The sequence below is a fragment of the Culicoides brevitarsis genome, chromosome 2 (genome assembly GCF_036172545.1).
Source record: "Culicoides brevitarsis isolate CSIRO-B50_1 chromosome 2, AGI_CSIRO_Cbre_v1, whole genome shotgun sequence".
Lineage (NCBI taxonomy): Eukaryota > Metazoa > Arthropoda > Insecta > Diptera > Ceratopogonidae > Culicoides > Culicoides brevitarsis.
Window position 1 is genome coordinate 42,735,882 of NC_087086.1, and position 16,720 is coordinate 42,752,601.

Here is a 16,720-nt window from a genome sequence, read left to right on the forward strand (position 1 = left end):
ATTTTCTTTCTATTTATCCATCCTTTAACAAAATGTTTGCGCAGTCAGTCTAGCGAGTAGTTGGTAAACCTTTTACAGTTGAATTAAAGTGAAAAATATATATGTATAACAAAAGCTAATAAAAATATGATGCTTTGAATAAAATATGATGTGTTTGTTGTGAGTATTTTTTTCTCACTCGCATATGTTTCTTTTTGCGCCGTGTTCATGCAATTTTCATTTCAGTTTTTTTCAGTGAGAATGAAAAAATGGTTTAATGAAAAATATATAAAAGCTACGAGTACCTACTACTATTTTTTTTGTCATACATCTTTTATTAGCGCTCTCAAGTATGCATAGCATGCATTTTATTTTTCGACTAACAGGCAACGCACATTCCACAAAAATGGTTATTTTTGGTTATTATGCATGGAGGTGAGTCAGTTTTTCTGTGAAAATTTTCATACATCTCCCAAATATATTAAAGATACATTCCATAATGGACAAACTAACACACATAGCAAAACTAAAAAATTAATTAGAACAACAATTTCACGTTTTGAGAATTATTACTTCATTCTCTGAAAATCTCTAAACCAAGAAGTTTATGAATTCTTTACAAAATTAGTTGAAATTAAAAAAAAGTATTTTAACTTAATGTTGAAATGAATTTTTCGCTCGAACATTTTGTTCTCAAAATAAATGTACACACGTAAAGCCACTTCACATAAAGCCCTGAACTATCAAATGACAAAAGTAATAAAAAATACTTGCGACGCCATTCATTCACCGCCAAAGTTATGTATTATTGTAATAAATCAACTGAGTGAATATTATTGGTTATTTTTTGTGAGAGAGCGACATGTTCTGGTCTTACACAATATCAAAAGTGTATATCAACTCGCACAATGTTTGTGGTCTTCACAATAAACAACACAACGAAGGACACTGTTTTTATGAGAATAGAATAGATGAAAAATAATGAACACACTCTTGTTTTTTCTCCCGCTGTAGTTTAGTTGAATGAATAGTGTCCATCAATGTGACAGTGCATGTGAGTTGACATTTTCAAAAAAAAAATTTGCACTAAAAATTGACATGAAAAAATTATGGGTTAGCATGTAAAATGTATGGCTCATGCAATAATTAATTAAAACTGTTCACTTCCCATTGAAGTGTTCTGTCTTAGTTATGCGACGACTTTCTCAACACATAAATCATCGTTCATGCGTGCTGCTCATATAAACCAAGAAAGGTTAGATGAATGATGTTTTGACTTGTTGACCAAAAATAAACCAAGTGCTCCCTTGATTATATCATATTTAATAAGCGCTATTAACTTGTCATAAATGTTTTCATGTCAACTTTCTTTATTAAGCAGAAGGAAAAATGTAGATATTAACGTTTTAAAACATTCGCTTAAACTATCCTATTAACTTTTTTTTCATATAATATAAATATAATTTTTCATAATATAATATAGACTCAAAGAATAAATCTACGAGCGTTTTAAAAACCCAAAAGAGTACCTTTTAACATATATAAAAATTGTAGGTACTAAATGTGCTGTTTGTTTATTTTCAAAAATAAACAGCAGAGAGAAATTCACATTTACCTTTGAGTTACAATGTTGTAACGACAAATAATTATTCTGCGAAATTCTTGACCAATGCAAAAATTTATTTTGCATGCTCATAAAATAATGATAAACATACCTACATATACAAAATTGAGAAGATGCCGCGAAGTCTGAACGTGAATGAATTTCATTTCAAAATGGCGTTTCAAAACAAACCCACAGTCTCGTAATTAAACTGCAAACAAGCAAATGTTTTTTAGAAATTGAGTTCATGACCCACAGGGAAATTGTCTGTTTTTCCTCGTGGACATTAAAATATTTCTCTATTTTTATGCGAACGTGCATCAAATTAGACTTTTTTTTTATTTTAGCGGTACTCGTGGTTATGGTTTTGTTAGAAAAAGCACAACACGAACAAAAGACAAATGATACAAATTCCATAAATAAAAACATATAAAACAACGTAAAAATACGAAACTCATCATTTTCAAATGCACTTTTATTTAACAACTGAGCACAGTTTTGTTAGCAGTATTAAAAAGATGACTCGTAAATTATGAGTTGGTTCGTGAGGAACAAATTCAAAAAAATACTCAACGAACAAAATAAAACGCATGCATGAATTGTCACTTTGTTCCGACAAAATTGACGAATGAAGCAAAGGAAAGAAATCAGGACCAACAACCGCACAAAATTATCATCTGAAATTGGATTCTGAAACCTATTTTTTTTTTCGTTCTTCTCATATTTCAACCACAAAAAAGAACTAACACACGCATTACTAAATAAAAAGAGAATACAACACAAAAGAACAAAATTCAAAAACGAATCTAATACCCCAACCAAAAACTTGTTATTTGAAAAGTTGTGTTATTTAATCTTTTGTATACTGAATTCTGCTTTCTTGTTTTTGCTTCCCTTCATGACGACACTCAACGTCGCACACATATTTTGTTTTACTATTAACATTTATACAGCTTCCAGCTGAATGAAATTTACCTTCGAATTTCATGGTGAAAAGACAGAACAACTTTTCTCTTGCTCCTCTCTATCTTATTTTTTGGTTTATGTGATGTTAAACAATTATTGCCAATTTCTTTTCTATCACACTTCTGCCTGCCTAAATATGCAAAAATGTAAAAAAAATCAAGTAAGAGTGAAAGACAAAAAGTTTTGTCCATTTTCAAAAAACATCTAGCTAACGTACAAGAAGGAGCAACAAAGCCATGTATTGTATGACATTCGTTTATGTAGTAGTTTCGAAGAAGAGATTTTTAAATAATAGCTAGAAGCCTGAACAAATACGTCTATTTTCATTTTTTCATCTGTATACCCTATTTTCAAATAGAAAAAGCGGAATGAAGAACAATCAGGGCAAGTCTTGTGTTAAAACGCATTTTTTAAAATAAAATTATTGGCTATTTCAAGCTGTTGTTTGTCGGTTAAATTGCCCTCGTTTGATCGTTCTTCAAGTTTCAGTGATGCTAACATTCATTATTTAAAAATTGTTTTGTTCGTCACTTTTTTAATTTAAATAATGACTCTTGAGTGAACTCTTATGCCGAGTCACGAGTCACTTATGCCGAGAAAAAAGCAGATTTTTTTTTTATTTTTAACACGATTCAATGTTATGACATTTGAAACATCTTTTGGAAGCGTTAAAATAAAAGTTCTTATTTTTGCATGATAAAGATGGACATCTAGTACCCATTTTGAAAAAATATACTTTGTGATTTCGTCTCCGTTTAGAATGGAATGACCCACATATGTAATTTATGTGATTTGTCGTAATATTTGAACTTGATACATTTAATAGAAAGTTAATTTTACAAATAAATTTCTTATTAATCAGCGAATACTCATCGTTTAAAATGTCTTTTTTCTGAATAATGATTAAGAGCATCAAAGTTCTATCTTCTTTATGTACTCTTCATTTTTTTTTTATATATAATCTTTTTATATACGAGTCTTTTTTCATCTTCACTGATCCACTAAATGGATACGGGCACTGTTGTTTTCTTACACTTTATTCTATATTTTATTCATTTCATTTTGTTTAGCCTGCAAATAACAGAGTGAAGTGTGGATTTGAGCGTTATCCTTATTATTTCATCAAAATTATTCGAGCAGATTTATTTTCATTTTCTGCCTTAAATCATTGTTATATTTGTTAAGCCTACTTCATTTGAAAAAAAATGAGTTTTTCTTTAGTTATAGGTACATACATATTTTTATATTGCATACATAAATAACTTCCGGGAATTTTACGGATCGATTTCATATTTCAAATTTTTTCTTCAATACATAAAACTCCCAAATTTCATTACTTTCATTAATTATTAAATGCAAATATAAATAAAAAAGAGTATCAAATATTTTGCCTTCATTTATAAAACTTTTATTAACTCCCCATAAAAAGCATTTTTTCATTAGTCTAAAATATTTTAGGCGAAAATTTTATGCAACAAAAAAATTTGCAGTCGACACAAGCCTTTTTTATTGTTTGGTCCATTCTCACAATGAAAATTCCTGTACAAAAAAGTTTTCAATTAAATCGAGCCTACGTGCACTTGTAGCAACTTTCATTAAATATTATATTATATTGTTCTTGTTGTGTTTTATTCATCATCAGACTGACATGACACTCGAATGTGCGCTCGCTTTATCCAATTACTACCGTATAGTGCCATTTTATTGGAACAAGGCTATGCTATTCAAACATAACTTAATTAGTCAATAAAAATTTTTATCATTTTTATGCTTTTTTTTTGTTTCTACAACATGTATGAATAAGTTTAAGCAACGATAAAAAATTTTATGAAATACTGAGAGAAAAAGAGTTGCATTTGAGTGAACGAAATAAAATAATAATCATAATAAAGCTAATGCTGAAATTAAAAAGCACGCTTTATTCTTAAAATGACCAAAGCATGCAACTCCGTACTTCTGTTTGACTCATAAAATAGTAATTAAATTTTAAATGAAAATCACGTTTTAACAAGCATGTGGCTTATTTGGACTTTGATAAAAAAAGAGAAAATGACTGAAAAGCGAAGATTAGGGTGTTCTGTTGAACTGCAGTATCTTAATTGCTAATGAAGAGCACGTAGTTACCGCATACAAGGTCATAAAGTGATTTATTTCGAAAAAAAAATTAAAGATTTCATCAGATATGATAACTGGTTTTCAAGTAATCATTCGTACCTACATTCATTTTCACCTCGTCCCATTTTGTCTAATTTTATTGGACTTTTTCCAATTGCTGAGTTAAAATGAACAGTTTGATCCTTTTATTCAACAACGCCTAATAACAATGTCGTTATTCAAAAAGGAGATTATGCAGCAAATTTTAACTATTTGCCCGCACACTTAGCTGTTTCATCATTAAATATGTATTCTACTTTCCCATACAAATGAGAAGAAATAAATTTCACCTGAAGCTGCTTCACAGCACACTTCTGTATGCGTTTGATATGAAATAAACATATGATCTGAGGCGTGATTGGGTGTGAAATTATTTGAATTTATTGTTTTAGATTATATACTATTATACTTTTATAAGATAGGTACGAAAGAATAATAAAAGCTTATCATGGAAAAATAGTGATAATACGAAATTTGCTCTGAGGTGTGTTTTGCTTTCATGCTGTGAGAACGCTGTTGTTAGCTTCGCGTGAATGGGAATTAAATGATTATAATTATATATTTTTAAATAATGGTTTTCACGGATAGTATAATCATTGATTGTGTCCTTAATTTCAAGGATTTATTCAACATCTGTTTTATTTAATGTTTAAATAGCCATACTTTTAGCATTAAAATGATTAAAACAAGCATTACCACTCCCTAATGAATATTTAACATGCTGTCAAAGACTGATCTTAATCTAAGTATGTACTTTTGTTGCGAGTAGTTAGGAAAATGAAAGACTTTGAGCCTTTTCCAAATGATAAGAGAAAAATAAATTTATTTTCAACTCTTTTATAATGCGCAACTAAAAGCATTCCTGCCTATATTTCGCATAAAACTACGAAAAACATTATATTCACATTTCCTCTGCTTCATAAATTTTTCATTTTAAACACGAGCGACACCAAATGGCTCATTACAATGTGCGTAACAATTTCAGTAAATGACCTAACAAAAGACATTTAATTGTTGGAAGCCCGTATGAGCAGCTACACACTCTTTGCTTGTCGTCTCCGTTGTAATTTTCAAAATTAAGAGAAATTCACCATACCCATAAGAGCCGTCAGCGTGAATAGAGCGGGTAGAAAACAGAGTTCGTGTGCGGCTTTCTTTATTATTATTATTGTTATTTTACATTTTATTGAAGGCATCAGCTGAAAAAACGAAACGCCTGTCTACTGTTGGTTGCTATAAAAATACATTTATTTTTAAATTAATTTTCCTCTTCGGTTGTCGCTTTTTCCACTTTTCTCTTTCTCTGACAATAGTACCATCATATACAGATTGGAAAATTGAATGCAAAATAGCGAGCATTGGAAAATTAATTTTAAATGACAACAAAAATAGTGTACTTAACAACATATATAACGCGCGTGGTAGACACACGAGAAGCTTTACAATGCGGTATTGGAACTTTTATATACCTATATTTTATATCAAAATATGGTCATTTGACACTCTTCACTTATCATTAATATTGTCAGAGGAGAGTCTGTCATTGATGTTATGGTGTCTCTGGATATTTTTTTACTCCTATTTACTCGTGTTTGTGTAACGTTACGCTTTTCACGTTATAAAATAATTAATTTTTCATACTCATTTTCCAATTCATTAATTAAAATGCTTTGCATACACAAGAAGATTTAACTAAAAAAAGTAAATTATGATGGAACTTGAACTTTAATCAACAGAAACACTGCTCGAGGAATAAAATATTGAAACGATGAAAACCACAAGTGATCAAGAAGAAAAATGATAAAAATTTATTATTTTTTATTTTAGCAGTTGTATTCTCGAAAAAAGAAAAGAAAACGAAAGAAAGACGTAACGACAGATATTAGTTTACTCTCGAAATTTATTGCCATCACATTATGAATACCGCGCGCCGTCGACGTCGGCAAAATTGAAGCTCAACTAGTGCGCGAAGCACATTAATATCAAACACGCCGCATGTTGTCGTTCATTATGGGTAAAAATACTCTCTTGCAACGACGAAATTCTTTCCAGGTCGTTTTTCGAACGCACGGGGTGCACAATTGCTTCAATTTTATTTATTACCTACGACGATTTTGAAGCACGATATGGGATCGACATCACAATCAGCGTGAAAAAATAATGTAATAAAAAAAATATTGACGTGGTTCATATTAATTAAAAATGGTGATAGAATATTAAGGTATGTGTGTGAAAAATAGGGAAAAACGAGAAAAACATCGTAAAATATAATTAATAAAATTTTATAAACGACACGAACGAACAAAAAACCGTAATGTAGGTATATTCTCCAGATGAAGGCAGTTTGCAAAGCGCAAACACTTGAGTTGTGAGGTGAAGTCGAAATACTCGATGAAAATATGAGATGCGAGGGAAAATGGTTGAACAACCTAAATTCAATCTTCGTGTATCCATGCAGCGTCGTGTTGACAAACTTTGCCTCATTTTTGCGCATACGTTAAATCCGGCACTGTTTAATTGAAATAATAAAGAGAAATGTGCCGTGTCGCATAATGAAGGAAATAAAAGATGTGTATCAGAGGTATACAAATTGTTTACCAATCTCGAGAAAAAAGGAAAACAGTGGGTAACTTTTTATGCCGTACACTTTGACGTAGAGCTCTTTTAATTTTTAATCTATGCGAAACACCTTAAAAGAATTAAAACAATTTTTCCTTTCTTTTATTCTATTAAATCATTTATTCTATCCTCCCTTTTTTGTATCATTGAAAAGGTAGAGGACACAAAACTGTTTTTATTTGAATAACAAATTCAAATTCGATAAATTTTTTGTCATAAAAATTAATTTGATAAGCTCGCAACTATATTTGGACCTTTGTTTTTATATGTATCAATAACATTTGGCGCGAATTAAAAATACTACTTAGTCAATTTTCCAAGTCGAAATGTTTTTTAATGTTTTATTTTACTATTCAGGACTTTGAAAGCAGATATTATTCATAGATTTTCTTGAAAGTTGTTTAATACAGCTTTATGTGTAAAGAATATGTGCTAATGTAAACACATTTTCATCTTTTGTTTAACTTTGAAAAATAACCGTATAAAAAAAACGAATCACACAGTATTGCAATCCCAATAACATGGATTTTATGTTCCTTTCCAGTCTTCCTTTTGTGCGATAAACTTTTAGTATAGAATGGCAGCAAGCTCAAAATGATTTTACAGCACTTTTTGTTTGTTGTTTTGTTTTTGTAAAAGTACGCAGAAGGAGTTGTGTACTGATCAATCAAATCTAAATTGAAGCAAAGTTGTTTTATTATAGGCGCTCCAATAAACATAAAGAAATACTTTTGGAAAACATAATTTATGGGTGATGTAGGATGAGATAACCTCAACGCACGCACATGTCAAAATGAATGTCAATTAAAAAGGGTTATAAAGTGAGTTGTATTATTTTAGAATCGTTAGAAATAAAGGTTAAATTATGCCACGTTTTATATAAGAAAAATATTTCAATGCGCTCATGTATGTTCATAGACAGCGAAACTTTCATTTATATTAAAAGTCGTTTAAGCGTAATTTCAACGTGTAAAGAGATATAAAGAGATCGTCAATCAAATGGCGAGAAAATAAAGGCCTCTATTTCTAATTCAAACAAGATAAAGTAAGTAGAAATATTTATTTAAAATATACTTTAACGTCTCTATTCATTTTATACTTACGTTAAACTAATTTAAGCTTGTTGACGGTTCGCATATTTTTGAGTTATATTTATTTATCAACTCAAATATAAATATTTATTATTTCATAGAAAATATTCATAATAATACAATGTAAAAACCAACAATATCTCAAAACAACTGAATTGTTATCATACATTATTATTTTTCATTTTATTTCAAGCTCTTAAAGTTTCAATGTTTTTTTTTAAACAAACGCGAGAAAATATTTGGTTACCGAAAAAATGTTTCTTATCGTTAAACGGAATTTTGAGTCTTGAAAAGAACAATATCTAGATTCTCATCTCATGTCAAGAACAGTATATAACATCCTGCAATTATAAAATGGTTTGGTTATCAAGAACTCACAACACACACATTCCAATATCAAGAGAATTTCACAAACAAACTTTCTATGTTCAAAAAACCATCATCATGTCATGTTCTACACCAACTTGAAATCATAAAATTTCGCTTTTCTCTCTGATTCGACTGAAAACAAGTGCATGAAGTAAGTTGAGCAAACAGCAAGACGACGACTATATATGATGGATGATTTTCACCCTCTTTGCTTTATTAAATCGGATCTGCTTTATACATAAGCCTTTGACAGAAAAAAGAAAGTTCAAACATAGCATCGGCATGATTGTACAATAAAGTTTTATTTTTAATCTTTTACCCGAAAGACTAATAGCGAACGTGCCAAGTAAATTTTCTTCGTCTGTCATAAACTGTTTTAAATTAAAGAGAGATCTGCTTTTTTGTCCATTTTTTAACACAAAATAACATTTTTGCACAAATCGAAAAACCGGTATATTATACGAGTAAGGCGACAAAAAAGTATGACGTGAAATGGAGTGAAAAGAATTTTTATTCTGATAATATCTTGATTCTCCTCTTGCTCTCACAGAAATGCCACTTTTGAATGCACACAGTTTGAATAAGGCGTATGTTGTAAAGCTATGAAAAGAGCATATTTTTACAAAAGTTGTTTGCTTTAGTTGACACACTCTTCCCGAATATAAAAAGGTGAATAGATATGCCGGGAATGCCATAAATCTCCGTATCCAATGAAATGAGACTTCATTGTATCGTCTAAATAAAACGGATTTGTCTCAGGAATGATTTTACTTCGATTTTTGAATAGGTCGACCTAACATTATTGAAGCAAGTTAAAAATCAAGGGACTATCATTTCACCTCGCCATTCATTCTATTTGTTTGTTGATACAATGTAAATTTTTTTTTGTTTTTTAATGTTCAATGAGAAATTCAGTCTGTAATCGTAAGTCACTCACTCATGCATCGTTCTTTTGTATTTATCGATCTATTCATGAAAATTTAATGAGTCTCTTTGATCAAATTAATTCGATTTAACTATTGAACTGAAAGTAATCTTAGTTGAATGGCTGTAGTAGTGAGATATTGAAGGATTAGAACAAGAAATATGTAACAAAAAGACAAAAATGACCAGACACCTCCATTTCTAATCGCTTTATATTTTCAGAAAGCAGAACATGTATTACATTATATAGACCCAGTGGCGGATTTACCCTTAGGCTGATAAGGCTGAAGCCTTAGGCCCAGAGCTTCTTGTAGAACAAAATTCTTCGAAATAGGCCCTTAAATTGTTGAAAAAGCCGAATAGCCTTAGGCCCAATTTTCAGTTAATCCGCAACTGTATAGACCTATGCTTTATTAAAATCATTAAAATTTCTTTTTAAGCAATGTCCTTAATTAAATGTTTTGCTGATACTTGCTTTAACAAAGTTCAAACAAAAGAACGGTATGTTATTGTCACCCTTTTACGCCTTCATGTAACTTATCTTTAAACTTAAATCAGTATTACAATCGAATAAAAAACATCAATTATTACAAATAAGCATATTAACCACGTTTTGATACATTGATTATCACTTCAATGTAAAAAGTATGTGTATGGAAAAGCAAAAAAAAAAGTTTTATATTATATTTCAACTCGTCTCGAACTTTCCATTATTCTTGTTCATCTTCATGTTGAAAGAGAAAAGATAACTGTGACCTATTTCTGTTCGTAAATGATCCTTGTTGTCTGTGTTCTTTCCATAGTATTATTAGCAATGGGTTATAATATTCAATGGATGTCAGATTTGATAGGATCTAAAAATTTTCTATAAGTTTTCCAACAAAATGTACTGTCAAAAAAACGGTATTGCTCTTTTTTAAAACAAAAGTTGCGCGAAAAAAGTTCTTGTTGGTTAATTGCATCACGTCAAATTTCATTTAGTCGTAAAAAAAATTATTTTAACCCACTCCACGCCGCATGCCACAAATAAATATTTCATCTCTTATAAAAAAAAAATACTTGCGTTCTTTATTTTGCACAAGAGACGAAGAAAGAATTCAAAAGAAAAATATAGAATATAGTGAGCAAGCACGTTGTTTAAATCCATTTATGGAATATTCGACTAAAACTTTCTTTATTTCTTTCTTGTTGCAGAATGTTGTCGGCACAAAAGTAGAAAGGATCAAAGTTTTTAATTGGAGCGCATTTATACAAGCAAAACAGACAAAGAAGAACAAAACAAGTAGAATAAAAAACATAAGCTTGATGTAATAGTTTCTTTTTGTTCGTTTTATATGCTGATAATAAATAGGATATCGGTCTCGCTTTTAATATAAGGAAAAAAAATTATAAAAAAAATGTGAGTAACTTTAAAACACTGTCTTTTTGCTTTTATATTGTAACAATTCTTGGCATTTTTATATTTCATTCATCGTGATCTTGTTCACGTCTACTTTCCAAAAACAGGCACGAATACATAAAAAGATTGCGAAAATATGATTTTTTTTTATTTTGATGGAAAATTGAAAGAATTTTCAATTTATTTACTATTTTTCTCGTTTATCCATGTAATTTTTTAAAAAAATATGGAAGTCGTAAAAAGAAACCTTTTATATTTAGAACGTTGTTCAGCAATCAATTAAATTGCTAAATTATGACAATAGTCTTAAATTAAGTAATTTATTATGGATATTTTTAAAAGTTATTTTTTTACCCAAAGTTTTATTAAATTAAACTAAATTTGAATAACTAATGATAAAATATTTCTCCAACAATTTTTTTTTATTTTATTTAAATACTCCTCTACTGTGATATTTTATATTTATCCAATTTTGAATGTTGCTTGAGATATTTAAACAAAAGCACTTACAGTTATTTGAACAATATTATGAAAAGTTGTTTGTAGCAAAACGAAAAGAAATCAAAGAGATACTTTTCCTGTTGTATCTCAACTTCATGATGATGATGATAAAGAAACACACAAACAGAATAAAATTGCAAAGTAGAAAAAATACATTTCAACTACCATAAAACTGTTATTTTATTACAATTTTATTTAAAGGGCGCAAAAAATGCGTTACTTACATCTTTATCGCCAAGTCTTTCAACACGGCAATTCAGGAAACCAGTTTGTCCAACAGTCACTGTAATATTTCTCTGAACATTAAAATCAAAGTATGGTTGTAATGATGCTGGCGATATTGTGCTTGTCACAGACGTATTTAATGTCACTGAAAAAGAATCAAAAAAATATTTTTGGCTGTATTTAATATTTATATGTAAAGTAATAAAACATTTATTGCATTAATACAATCATTATTATTGCTATTATATTTAATACGGTTTGTCGTTGCTGATCTCGTAGTTAAGCTTTGTTATAACAATATTTAAAATTACATGTAGCCATAAAAAGAGAGGAACGTAAAGCATGTCGTAAAAATTCAGATTTAAAGCTCACAACCCGAACTGAATTGCGTTATCAAATATATTTGTTTTTGACATATTGACATTTTTGATGATACAACAATTTAATTTTCTTTTTTTTTCTAACACAGGTGACGACACCTTTAATGTTCGTGTTATTTAACAAAAAAGCACATATATATTGCTTTTTCTTCTTTATTGTCTTTTTTCATCTGATAAAATTGATGTGTTTTGTAAGAAAAAGAATCGTAATCAAAGCAACATATAATAAAAACGGAAGGAATAAAAAATTACATGATTTCACTGACAAAAATATGCGATATGAAAGTCACAACATAACACATGGACTTTTGTTATTTAACTCATTTATGGTTTTATAAAGGAAGAACACCGGTAATGTGATTACTGAAAATAATTAATTATATTCTGTGTGTCGAATGTATTCACGAAAATTGATTCCATAAACGAAATTTATGGAATAAATATGTTGCTCATGGATATGCTATCTATATTCTGAAGTCAATTATGTGGATATATAATATATTTAGCCAAAAAAATATCGAAATATAACAATGGATAATATAAGAGTCCATTGACAAATAACATGTGTCACTGTCATCGTTGTCGTTAATTCCGACTCTTTCCGCCATATCTCTTTTGATTACAGCATGTCTTTAGCAACAAAATAAATGACATAGATTACAAATATTTAACAAAATATTTATAGCGATTTGTATGATATGACATACATAAGTATGTAATTCACATCCATATTGCTTACCTTTGACTTTATGAAATAAAATTATAAAATATAATCCTATTTTAAGAAGAAGTCTATTTTTATGAGCGCCCATCGTCTCTTACAAAATGCTTATCGTTGTTCCTTTTTGTTCCGCTTGTCGTTACGTGATTTCGTTGTTCACTATTTTTTGATACTTTTTTTTTATCTTCTACCACATTTTCGTATACAAATGAAAAGCACGATATTTTCGTGACACATTACATGACGCAATATTCAATCACATATGACTTCGCTAACAAGGACAAAGCTCAAAGATTAGTCGATGTTGTTTATTTGTCGCCAGTTTCACGAATCATTATTTCACTGTTTCACTATTATTTTTTCTCGTTATATTTCGTGAATAGAGAAAAAATTGTTTTTTCGATCAGTCTCTTTTCTTATTTTTTTTTCTTTTTTACAACAAAACGATGATAATGGAGTTCCGTGCACTTTTCACCTTTAAGTCACCTTTTTATTTTTTTATTCATTAGTTTCAATTTCAAATCAGTACTTTGTCGTCGCCATAGTCGCTTGTAATACAATATAATGAACTCAATTCAATTTATTTGATAATGGATTTGCTTTGGCATACTAATGTTCTGCTTATACGCAAACATTCAAAGAGAGAATGGAATTTGTTCGAATTTGCTCAACTTATTCAGAAGGAAAAATAAAATCGATTCAATTGATTCATGTATTTAATGAGATCCTCTCTTTTTCACTTTCTTTATATTAGTATTTTTTTTTCGTTTTTGCGTTCGTTCTTTTGAAAATTTCGCTGTAATTCACTAAATACAAGTACACAAGAAATTTTTGTTGTTGTTAGGACAAGTAATGTTTTTTGCGAGACTAATCTTTTTGTAATTTATTGAATCGACAATTTAATAGCAGTTAAAAATTTTCCGTTCTTCCGTTGCTCTGCACTGTTCCTTCAATTTTGTTGAATCATTTGTTCATCGGAGTTTCCATCGCGTTTCGTATTTTTTTTTTTGTATTATTTTGCTACATGTATGGTTTTAAACTGTATTTAATATTCAATACTTGTTCGCACTTGTAAGATTCACTTTTTATTATTATTATTTTTGCTTAGCTCATTTCTCTTTTCTATTCTATGAAATATAAATGATTCACATTATCGTTTTACCATCACCTGCCTGTTCAAGGATTTTTCGATTGTGTGGGCGAACATGTGTAGTCTGGGACAACGCATTTAATCTTGATAAAAAAATGAACGTCTCTGAAATCAAATCCAAAGGTATATAGAAAATTTCCAACTTAATAAAAATAAATGATTGGCTGCTTTTGATGGGATAACTTTGGATTGATGATGATGATCAAGTAAAAAAATGAAAATAATTGCCTCACAAACTTGCGGTCGTTTTTTATTACAAGAAGAACATGAAAAAGAACGGTTAATTGCAAAATGAAGTTAAATGTGTTTGGGAAGCCTTACAGCGAATTCAGTTCAATCAAATAATTATATTATTTCAATTCAAAGTCACATACACGTCGTATTTAATTTTCTTATACCTATTTCGTATTGAAAAGAATCACTATATTTATTTAGATCCAAGTTATCACGTAATTTTCTGTACTTCAATTTCAAAATTCAATTGAAAAAAAAATGAAACAAGCAATTTTAATTAATCACAAAATTCATTTATATTTTCTTCCAGATGTTTTCGAGTTATTTATATTATTATTTGCATTTTCTTTCTACTTGATATGTTTATTGAGCACGTTTACGTTTTTTATACATTTTAACACTAAATCTTTAATTCCTTTTTGTTTTTCAATAAAATTTTATTTTTCTATAAAAGCGATTTTTTCTTAAATTTTTAGAGTAATGAAACGCATATCTTTGAAGTGATTTGTTTAAAAGGATTCTGTGAAAAAGGGAAATAAAGGCACATTAAGAAATTAATGTTTCTTTTTAATTTATTTTATTTATTTTCTTTCACATTGAAAATCAGCTTCAATTATACGAAATAAGTAAATAAACAGATTTTACGACGACTTCATTTCTTCTTAAAAACAAACCGCAATAATTTGGAAAAAGAGGCAAAAAGTTTTTTTTTTTTGCTTATACACATATGGATTTTATTGTCGCTTCAACATTTCTTTTTTTGTTTTCTTGAGTAACAGACCGTGCACGCGTGTAATTTATAATCGTCGTGAACAATTGAATTTTCCCTCATTTCTTGAAAAAGAGCAAAGCTAACGCCCGAAACATATAATACATCAAATTTTAATTATTTACAAGCGAGTAAACATTTTTTTTCATTCTTGTGACTCTTTTTTAAGTTGGAATATTGTTTTTCCTTGTATTTATTCTAACCTTCTTCAATTCACACAATGAAATAAAGAGAGCAACGATCGGTCAGGTCGATTGTTTGTCTTTTTTCTAATCAATTATTCTTTATTTCTTTTTAGTGAAAAAGGAGAAATATTGCGGTAGAAGTGACAAAATGCCTTCTAACGAAAATCAAATGAAATACAAGAAAAGCGTTTAGATCAATTTAATACAAAGCTCGAGTATTATAATAAATGATAAAATTCGAAAAATCATACATTTTTGGTTTAAAAATTATAAAAATGAACTAAATTGTTAATTATTTAGAAAGCAAAAATGAGAAAAAAAATTAAAAAATGAGAGACTTAAATAAGCTTAAATATGTTGAAAACAATGAATTTATGGCTTTCGTATGAAAACGTACTGTCACAAAGGACAAGTTTGCATCATTGTCAGATTTGATATATTATGAGACATATTAATGACATCTCTTTTATGTTTTATAAGACGTAATTTTTTTAGTTTATTTCATGCCAAAAGCGGTTCAATGGAGACAAAAAATAAACCTTACCAAAAATTAATGATTTATTTGATTATTTCCATGATCATGCACACAATCGAAAAGCGTTAATCAAGCAGACATGATGACGAAGAAAATTATTCTACTCTGTTCATTTATTCTGTATTTTCTCACATAACACAGAAAAAACAACAAACCCAAAGGATGATCATTATTCCACGAGACTAAGTTTTACAATAACAAGCTTCTCTATATGTAATGATTACTCACTGCCATCGCGGTATTTAAAGAATTTTAGGCGAGTAAATAAGAAGAATATTGAAGTGAAATTCCCAAAGATGTTTCATGTATTTGGTAAATCTATTACGAAGAAAACATTATGGATAGAAAACATATAAATTTATCATTACATAAAAGATTTCTTTATCAAAATTGTTGCTTGATGTTATTTGTAGGTTTATTCTCAATACATTTTTCACAGTATTGGCATTTTTCATTTATTTTTTCACTTTCACGTTTTCGTTATTTTTGTTCAATTATTTTATTTTTGCGTTCACAAACGAAATGATTTATGATATTTTGCCTTTTCTTGACACTTTCACCAAATAATATCAATTTACATTCATATCATAATTTTTTATGTACTATAAAATATTTTTTCTACTTTATTCCTTTAATAATATTTGTTTTTTTTTTATATATTTATATTATTGTTATTATTATTCAACACATGAAATATCCCGATCAATTGTTATATTCGGCATAAATTTTATTTGCGTACCGTTTCAAAACACGACTAGACGTGGAATGAACTCTCCAAATGTTGCCCAAAATCAGGGATACTGCTCGTGTATGAGATCACATTCCTAAACACATGCCTACACAGATATTATGTGTTTATTCTCTGGATGATGCGTAGCTACGAGATTCGGCATTATGTTATGCTGTCGGGGATGTT

At 29.0% G+C, this 16,720-nt stretch overlaps 1 protein-coding gene across 1 annotated transcript in view; it reads right to left on the reverse strand.

Moving 5' to 3' along the window:
- LOC134829205 (zwei Ig domain protein zig-8) overlaps positions 1 to 13,158 on the reverse strand; it is a 41,104-nt gene extending 27,946 nt beyond the window's left edge. Inside the window, exons 1-2 of the mRNA XM_063842203.1 lie at positions 12,950 to 13,158; positions 11,830 to 11,975 (exon numbers count right to left, since the gene is read on the reverse strand). Coding sequence (XP_063698273.1) covers positions 11,830 to 11,975; positions 12,950 to 13,022 — 219 coding nt within the window. The 5' untranslated portion in view covers positions 13,023 to 13,158. The remainder of the gene's footprint in view (positions 1 to 11,829; positions 11,976 to 12,949) is intronic.
- Positions 13,159 to 16,720: the final 3,562 nt, after the last annotated feature.